Source organism: Tiliqua scincoides, chromosome 2 (assembly GCF_035046505.1).
Source record: "Tiliqua scincoides isolate rTilSci1 chromosome 2, rTilSci1.hap2, whole genome shotgun sequence".
Taxonomy (NCBI): Eukaryota; Metazoa; Chordata; class Lepidosauria; order Squamata; family Scincidae; genus Tiliqua; species Tiliqua scincoides.
The window spans coordinates 191,971,125-191,980,395 of record NC_089822.1 but is presented as its reverse complement, the minus strand read 5'-3'; the positions used below and the strand labels follow the sequence as shown (position 1 = coordinate 191,980,395).

Genomic DNA, 9,271 nt, shown 5'->3' with positions numbered 1-9,271 from the left:
CAAAATAGGACTTCTGAGTAGACCTGGTTAGGATTATGCCCTAAATCTCTCAAGATATTTTGCATTGCTGGAGCTTATTCTTTCAGAAATTTTCCTTCCATTTGCTAGCTTTTAATGTAAACTTCTTACAGCTCAGCAAGACTAAAAAAGTACTATACATGTATTGCCATGTTTTGTAGCATTTCTCAACCCATGGTACATATACCATTGGTGGTATATTCTAGAATTGATACACATTTTCATGGTTACTCAAATTTTCAAGAAACAAAGGGAAGGTCAGGTAAGCTTGTTTTATTACATTTAACAGTATTTATTGCATAATATTTATAGGTGCTATAGAAACAATCTATTTACCCTTTGAAATTGTGAAGGCACATTCATTTATACATTGCTTAATTTTTCCATAAGGACAACTTTAAGATGTTAATATTTTCATCTCATTATAAATCTAGCAGAATATCCAAGTGGAACTGTTACAAGTACGTAGATCCAAGAAATTAAAGATTTCAGAAAAAGTAATTTGTTAGATCAAACATACAAATGTGAAGTACAAAGTTAAACAAAATAGCTTTTCATAGTTTAAAAACAAAACCAGAAGTGATTGTGCAATGCATCTTGAAGCGCACAAGGATCACATTTTGGGCTGCAACATTTTTTTCTGGCACTTTGTCTAGGCAAAATATTTACCATAATCAAACCCCATTTATAAATAAAATCTTCCTTCTCCCATTCTACCATGGCAGACAGTACCATATGAGAAAAGTTGTATGATGGATGCATACAGAATGGCAGACAGTCGATTCCTGGAAAGCCTATTGGACATTTGGTTTGTTCTTCCAGTTTTGGACAGAACAGATGTCTTATGAAGTTGATGAGCATCTTTGAAGCAATAAAGTATGACAAGTATCACAAACTCGTACAGGCTTTGGATAGGATGGAAGGGCAAGTTCATTGCTGGAACAAGTGTTGCAAAAGATGTCACCGCAGTTTCGACAGTGGTGCTGCAAGGTAGTTTGAGATAGAGTTCAGATTTATGAAATGGATTGTTGTAATGTTGATATCAGGTAATAACAGATTTGAGTGGGGCACACAGAAGCTGAAATCAAAGGCAAGGGCTGATCAAAGTACTTAAAGTAGTGGTTCTCACACATTTTAGTACTAGGACCCACTTTTTAGAATGAGAATCTGTCAGGACCTTCTTTTGAGACTGAAGGTTGCCAACAACAGGACCCACTGGAAGTGACATCAAGCAGGAGAACTTTTAGCAAGCCAAGGCTGCAACCCTGCAATTTTGAAATTGGCTCTCGACTTACCTAGTGGGTCCTGATCCACAGTTTGAGAAACACTGACTTAAAGCATTCTAACAAGGAACAGCCCAATCCTATCCAACTTTCCAATACAGGTGCAACTGCAATGCAGCCTCAGGGTAAGGGAACAAATGACCACCCCCAACACAGGAAGCAGTGCATATCCCATAGGTACAGCAGCACCAGCACTGGAAAACTGGATAGGATTGGGCTGGAAGGATCTTCTAAACACTGTATATTCAACTAAACATACATTTCTTAGTAAAAACATGTGGAATTTGTTTTCTTGTACCGCTACAGCAGGAATCTTGTAATACTGAAAATAGTTGCTACAGGCAGCTAAAAACAAATTTGCAACAAACAAAAAATCCTGAAAATGTTTGTGTTGCAGTATTCTGTGATAGAATATATTCTAAGTCCTAATACAAATTATGTCAGTCCTACTGTACAATGGAGGGAAGATAAATCCATAAAATTAGGGTGGTATATCCAGTAAGCATGTGGCTGAAGTGCTGCCATACAGCAGAATTTCCAGTGACCTCCAGTTGCCTAAACAGGATACACACTTGTTCCATAATGGGAGGGGGGAGAGAAATACTAAAGAGTAGGGATATATGGTTTATATAAGAACCAAAGCTATATTCATACCACTTTTTAAAATGCTCCAATAGCAAGCTACTTTTCATATCTTTCTGAAGTCAGTGGTGGTGATGACACCACCTATCTATCTACCATCTCACATTTTTAGACATGCACTTATGTCTGCAATGGTGGTGTAACACCACAATTTACATTTGCATTGGTGCAGTTACAGCACTAACCCAACATAGTTTGGAGATGCAGTCTATGTCAGACCTGAATTGGGAACATCCTACTGAAATTAACCAATTTAAGTGTTTAGGACTAGGATCCAAATCTACTTTTATGTACCTCATAACTCCGGTAACCCTAGTGGGAGTTCCATAAAGGGAATCCTGGCTTTACAGATAATTCTATCATACCGCTTTCTTTAACATAAGCAGTTATATTTACCTTTCTTCTTGAAATGGAGAACTCTTTCTCACACTGTTTGCAGTGAGTTGCTTCATCATCTTTTAGCCAACTATGACCCTGATCATTAAACACAAAAATAATTGTTTCAGTATTCAGCTAGTAGGATACAATATCAGAGTAGTAGGTTTAAAAGGAACTCAAAAGGTCATCTGGATTCCACCAGGGCCACCCCTCCTCCAAGATAGCAAAGTCATCTACATCTAGTTCCCCTAACAGATTTAGGGCCCAATACTATCCCAACTTTTCAGTGTTGATGCAGCTCTGAGGCAAGGGAACAAACATTCCCTTACCTTGAGGCCTCCATGGCTGCCCCCCTCACTGCAGGAATCTGCATATGCCCCCATTGGCATGCTGCTTCCACATTGGAAAGTTGGATAGGATTGGGCCCTTTGTCATGTCATTGTTCATCCAGTCATCTGTCAGTCGGGTTAGACTATGTCACATGGGAAAGACGAGAAATCAAGATGTGCCAAAACTTGGAAAAGTTAATACCACACCCCACATAATTCAAACTGCCATATATGACATGGAAGCATGCAAATAGCAATAGGAATCAGGTGAAGCTTATTAAGGCTTAAAGATCTGTAGTACGAGTTTTTTAGTATGAAATACCTTTAATGCTTTATTTACTTCTTTAATATCTTCCATTTTAAGCTTGGATCTGAAAAAGAAACACATGTATTAACACTACTTCACATTTATACAGCACTTTAGGGAGTCCAAAGCACAATTCTCTTACAATCTTTACAGTAATCCTGTGAGGTGGGTCAGTGTTAGCAGTGGGTGGATCCTGAGAGAAAATGGCTTACCTAATGAGTTAATGGCAGAAGACATACAAAGCAGGGTCACACTCCCATTACAGCAGTAGTTTTACATTTGCTCACTCTGCAACAGACCTGTTACCTTAGCAGAAAACTTGTAGCTCTGATTATTGCAGGCAGGATGTGATCCAGACTAGTGCTCATTTACTTTTGGTGGTAAATGCTCAAAAAGCACTAGCATAAGACATCTTCCTCACCTCCAGCAACAAAAAGACCCTGCTGCTGGAAGTGGAGGGGCCCTCAGCAATGGCCTGCAAGCTGCAGGTGAAGGGAAGCAATATCCAGAAACCATGAAAACACAAGCAGAGGTCTGGCTCTGCTGCCAATTTACAGGTATTTCCTCCCTCCACCTGGAAACCCTTTACCACATTCCACACCACAACCAAGAGTCCCTGGACTTCCAGTAGCAGCATCTGGCAAGTGCTTCAGTAGGGGTAAGGGAGTAAGATGCTTTTGCACTGGTGCTCAGTGTGCAAGTGCTACTCTGGGTTTTATCCTGTGTTTAAGAGTGCACATCCTTTATCCATTTGCTTCAGATAATACTAGTATAGCTGCAACACATACACCTTCCACTTAAAATCAGCTTTCTGATGCAAATAGGTTGAGAATCCCACTTTAAAAAGCCTTCTAAAAAGTGTAAATCCATTTCTTGGGAACCCTATCCCATTCCATTCCAGTTACAAAGTCAGCTCAATAATGCAGAATAAATTAATTTGTACCACTACTGACAGGAACCAGTGGGGCATGCTTACTGGCTAAGATGAAGCCCCATTTCTTGAAGGGCTTGTTCCTGCTCTTCACAGATCTTTTCTAACTCCTGTTTTTCTTCCTGCAGTTTTCGCAACTCCTAGAAAAGGGCACACAAAAATGAAATGCTGTTTATTTTCATTAGAGAGCTCCCCTCTCCTCAAATTCTGAGCCAAACCTATACTGTAGCACAACAAACAAACCCACAAGCAATGCTGCTCAATCTACTGTGAAAGAATCAATTACCTATATTGCAGAGTGTGTTTCTTTGCTTTAAAAGAAAATGAATGCTGCTCAGCCATTCCATAAAGAGGTACTATAGCATTTCAGACAACTCTAAGGCAGTGGCAGAGTTAGGAACAGTAGACTGATATGCTATGGACCCTGTGTGTGGTTCCTTTGCTCAGGACTTAACAGCTAAAGTCAGCTTGACCTGGACTAGCATGTCCATGCTCAGTAAGAGATTATACCAGGGGTGCCCAAACTTTTTGGTAGGAGGGCCAAATCATCTCTCTGACACTATGTTGGGGGCTGGGGAAAAAAAAAAATCAAATTTACATTTCAAATTTGAATAAATTTACATAAATGAATATATTAGAGCTGGAACTTATATGAATGAATGAAGGTCTTGCAATAGCTCAAGGCCTATAAAAGGTACAAAGTAAGGCCGGCCTTTCTTTCACTGCTGCTGCTGCATCACACACGTGAAACAGCAAGCAGTGGAGGGAGCCCTTGCCCCACAGCTCACACAAGAGGTTGAACAGTCACCCTCATGCTGACAGCAGTTGGGCTGGGCTAGCATGGGCTCCCGCAAGTATCCGGAGGGCCAAAGGCTCATTGGAGACTGAGGGCTCCCTGCGGGCCGGATTGGGAGTCCCCAAGGGCCGCAAGTGGCTCCCGGGCTGGGGTTTGGGCACCCCTGGATTATACCATCAGTCCTCAAACTCTGGGAGTTCAGGAACTGCTGTAAATGCTTGTAGGGAAGGGACAGAGGCAGTGTCGCAATCGCCATGATCGCACCACTGCCAGAGGCAAAAATGGTTTTGTTTTTACTTACCTGTGGCAGTTTTGTGGCCCTCTGGAGGGTCCAGGAAGCCTGCAGACCCCTCTGCAGGGCTCCCTGTGCTTCCAAACTACTGAAAATATTCTAAAGCAGTCACTTCCAGTTTTCAAGATGAAGACTGGATCCCTGCTTTAAGAATCCCTGCTTTACTCAATCTCCTTCCTAGCAATATTGTCCTGGCTCATTTTCTCTGCCTCCAACTTTCTTTTTGCTCCCCTTTCTTTTTTGCACTGGCTTGCACCCCCAAGGCAGTGCTTTTCCCCATCAGATAACAGTCAAGTAGGAGAAAACAAGTGGATGAACGTAGGAGTGAGGGACTAGATTTTCCTGACCAAAAGCCTCCACCATGAAGAAGCCTCCTCCTGCTTTCATGGTTGTCCTTGGGTTCTTTTTCTGGGTTACTCAAAGTGTCACAGAGTATTGAGAACTAGTTTACTTGTCCACTACATGCACATACATCCCTGCCCTGTGCTAGTATACTATCTATGCAAACTCTGTTGTTTTACTAATACAGAAAAAGTACACTGCTCTGAAAAAATATACTTGGAAATATAGCATTAATTTGTTCATTCTTTATCTTTAAAAGCAGGTTGCATCCATTTTAATGTATCATAATACATAAGACGCACTGGATATAACCACATTGTTGGAATTTCCAACTCTTGTTTCATCAGTATCTATAATTATCCTTTTGTTCTGTTGCTGTGACCCAGTCATGTTTATAATCAGGGAACCCAAATACATACTTTCCCATTTGTTTCATTTGAGGGTTCACATGCAAGGCAGGCATGGAATTCTGGATTAGGTATCTCAATTTGGTACCAAGGGTGTTGCATTATTTAAAAAAGCATCTAAGACAGGGACCTTCAGGCAAGCACACCAATGTGATCATTCATTTTTTTTTTGAAATGTTTAATATTGAAAGGAAGAAAATATTACTAATAGTTCTTCACCGATTACCAAAATATTCCAGATACAAAATTTATACTACTTTTCAACAACAACAAAAGTTTACAGAGCAGTTTATGTAGCAAAAATAATTAAATGGTTCATTTTTATGTATAATCCCTTAATTTTTTTTAAAGGAAAGTCTATCTGAAAGTTCCTACTAGCTGAAAGGCACCCCAGTTATTACCTCACTTTGACTTCAAGCTCACTTACTTTTTTCAGTCCTTCCACTTGCTGCAATTCTGTTTTCAGCAAAGTTGTAGTGTCCTTTTCTTGATGAAGCTTTTGCTGCAGAGTCTGCCTTTGTTCTTTCTCAGATTTTAGCTCTTTCTCAAGAGTTGAACTGAAAATAAAAAGCCTATGTTAGAAAGAGCTATTGTTTTTCATAGTATTTGTCTTATCCAAAATCTTTCATAAACTACTGAAGAACATGTGTAGTACGCTCTATAGCATACTTCTGTGCAGACCATGGCTGGAATTCAGACAGCTGCTTGGCCACTAAAGTTCATCCCCATCTGTGGGGAACCAAGCAACTCACAACCTCCCTGAGAGTTGTGGCCCACATTTTTAAGAACACCATTCTCATTCCAACTAGGGTAGGAAGGGTAACATTCTGAATTTATGCCGCTGTGAAAAATCCTCTGAAAGCTTGTTCTGATAAGGAAGTTAGAATACAGTTTTATATTTGCTGTCCACAGATTAATAAAGAACTGACGTTTCCTTCATATGCACATAATCCATGAAAGGAATGGACACATGCATTAGAAGTGATAGATCACAACCATTACATTTTATTGTATAATAAAAGTAATTTTGTTTGATATACAGGCTGGATTTCATCATCTATCCAAGTTGTGAACAGATCAAAATGTCCCATTTCCATTAAAGTAAGCACACAAGATACATGAACAGAACTGTTTATCCTATCATTTATAATGCTAGAATACCATTTGCTATCCAGTTGGGTTAGTTGTTGCTTCAGAGTCTCAACTTTACCACCCAGCTCTTGTTTCAGCTTGACATTTTTCTCTTCTGCAACCTTTTGTGCCTTTTCTGCATGTTGCAATCTAAAGCAAAAACACAGAAGCTGCAATCAATCACTAGAGAAACATATACTGGCTTTTGTCCTTCACCTTCATACAGGTCCAGCCTTGTTATACACGGATTTTTTATACATGGATTTGACTCAACATGAATGGCCCCTGCAAATGAGAAGGAATGTGCTGATCCCTGGAGAAGGGGAAAAATGCACCCCTTTAAAATGCTTTTCTAACTGTTGTAGAGATTTTTATCTCAACATGATGAGAAGGGCCCTTTATATGAAAGGAAAACAGTCTACAATAGTTAGAGAGAAAGCAGCCAGCTGACAATCCATCAATCATTCTCCCTCCCTTCCCCCTGCACATGTGAAAGAAAGATAGCTTTCTAAGGGCCTGGAGAGAGACTGATAGTTGGATTGTCATCTTAATGACTCCATCTTAGCACCACAAAGGTCAGCAAGGCTGTTTTTAAATCACCTGAGCAAAGGCAATTTGTTTTTTAAATTGATTTGCTATAGTGCTTTTGCCTCAACCCTCACAACTGAGACTCAACCTGTATTTATTTTGGGAAAGGCATATAGAAAAGTTCAATATAGAGTAATGGTTCTCAAACTTTTTAGCACCATGACCCATTCCTTAGAATGACAATCAGTTGGGATGTGCCAGAAGTGATGTCATTAACCTGGAAGTGACATCAGGACTAGAAGTGACGTCATCAAGCAGGAAAATTTTAACACACTTATGACAAAAATCAATTGAATTAAAAGTTTACAATAAGTTTGAACATTTAAAATAAAGAAGAACCCTCCTAACCCACCCAAGCAGTTGCTGATCTGTTTAAAAATATTCCACAAACATCTCAAAGACTACAATCCTATCCACACTATCTGGGAGTAAGCCCGATTGACTATCATTGTTCAAAACAAACATAGTAGCCTGTTAGAAGTACAGATCTGTAACTCAAATGCAGTCACATACCATGGTAGCATCAAGTCTAATATATTAAAAATAAAATACACATTGAAAAGAATAAGAACCCACCTGAAACTGGCTTGTGGTGGGTCCCACCCCACAATTTGAGAAACAATGATACAGAGATATGTACAGAGATTACAGACAAGTAAAGGAGAGGGGAAGGGGTCAGGAAGACTTTCATACCTTCCTTAGGAACAGCTTGTAACTCTCACAAAGACTATTATTATTAGACTAGTGTTGATTTTTAAAAGGTAGGTTAGGGCACTGGACTAGTCACAGATTGACCAGGACTGTGGAAGAATTACCTATCTTCCATTTGCTTCACAGAAGACATCATCTGATGTGTTTTGCCTTCAAAGAATGATATAGCTTCTTTTTTCTGCTCCAATGAGCTCTCTGCGTTCTGGGAGAAAGAATCCAAACAACTCACTTTAGAATAATTATTCTCAGGACTTCAAAAATCCAACTACAGGAGGGCCACCTTCATTTGCATAGTAACAAAACTGGTAGTAACAAAACTGAGCCTAGGACATTCTGCAAGCAAAGCACATGCTCCACCACTGAACTATGCACTCCTAATAAAACACTAAGCTGGTGAAAAGAGACATCCATACTTGTCCTAGCAATCACTTCAGTCCCAGAAATAAGACTACTTTGATCCAAGAATTTTTAGCTGTATGATCACCTATCTTAACCATTATGTGAAGATGTTCTTTACACTCTTACTCACTGGCGTCGCTAGAGGGGTGTGGGGGGTTTGGGCTGCACCGGGTGACGCGCAGTGGGCGTGGCACACCCTGGGGGAGGACACACTAAAATCACGGCATTAGGAGCTACCACATCATGCCATACACCGTTGGAAGCGGAATGGCCATCAGAGTGCAATGCAAAAAACGGAATTGCAATAGCTCCTTTTGTTCAAAGGTTATGGCCAAAAAACTGGAAAGAAAAAATGCATGGAGCCCTATGGAAAGTGAGCCGCGTAGCGCGATTACTCACGAGTAGGCGAACCTGCCATAGTCCGTTGGAAAGGGCAGGCTGAGGGGAATACAACGACACCAGAATGGTCCCGATCCAGTGAATGCAGCCCCCCAAAAACACCTGAGAAGCTCCCCCCTCCCAGCTGCATGTCTGAGCCCGAAACGAAGCCACGAGGCCTTGTTTACTAGTGAGTAGGCAGACTTGCCTTAGTCAAGGCAGGCTGAGAGGCAGACTGAGAGGCTCCAAGGACGTCAGAATGGTCCTGATCCAATGAATGCAGCCCCCAAAAACACGGAGAAGGAGGTCCCCCCTCCAGCTGCGAGTCTATGGAGCCCT

At 40.7% G+C, this 9,271-nt stretch overlaps 1 protein-coding gene across 3 annotated transcripts in view; it reads right to left on the bottom strand.

The window, feature by feature from the left end:
* Positions 1 to 276: 276 nt before the first annotated feature.
* RUFY1 (RUN and FYVE domain containing 1) overlaps positions 277 to 9,271 on the bottom strand; it is a 31,548-nt gene continuing 22,553 nt past the window's right edge. For all 3 annotated transcript variants that reach the window (XM_066615263.1, XM_066615260.1, XM_066615262.1), the window contains 7 exons: positions 8,260 to 8,357; positions 6,887 to 7,006; positions 6,153 to 6,282; positions 3,934 to 4,028; positions 2,973 to 3,021; positions 2,340 to 2,417; positions 277 to 1,001 (listed from right to left, as the gene is read on the bottom strand). In XM_066615263.1, the coding sequence (XP_066471360.1) occupies positions 861 to 1,001; positions 2,340 to 2,417; positions 2,973 to 3,021; positions 3,934 to 4,028; positions 6,153 to 6,282; positions 6,887 to 7,006; positions 8,260 to 8,357 (711 nt within the window). In that variant the 3' untranslated portion in view covers positions 277 to 860. The remainder of the gene's footprint in view (positions 1,002 to 2,339; positions 2,418 to 2,972; positions 3,022 to 3,933; positions 4,029 to 6,152; positions 6,283 to 6,886; positions 7,007 to 8,259; positions 8,358 to 9,271) is intronic.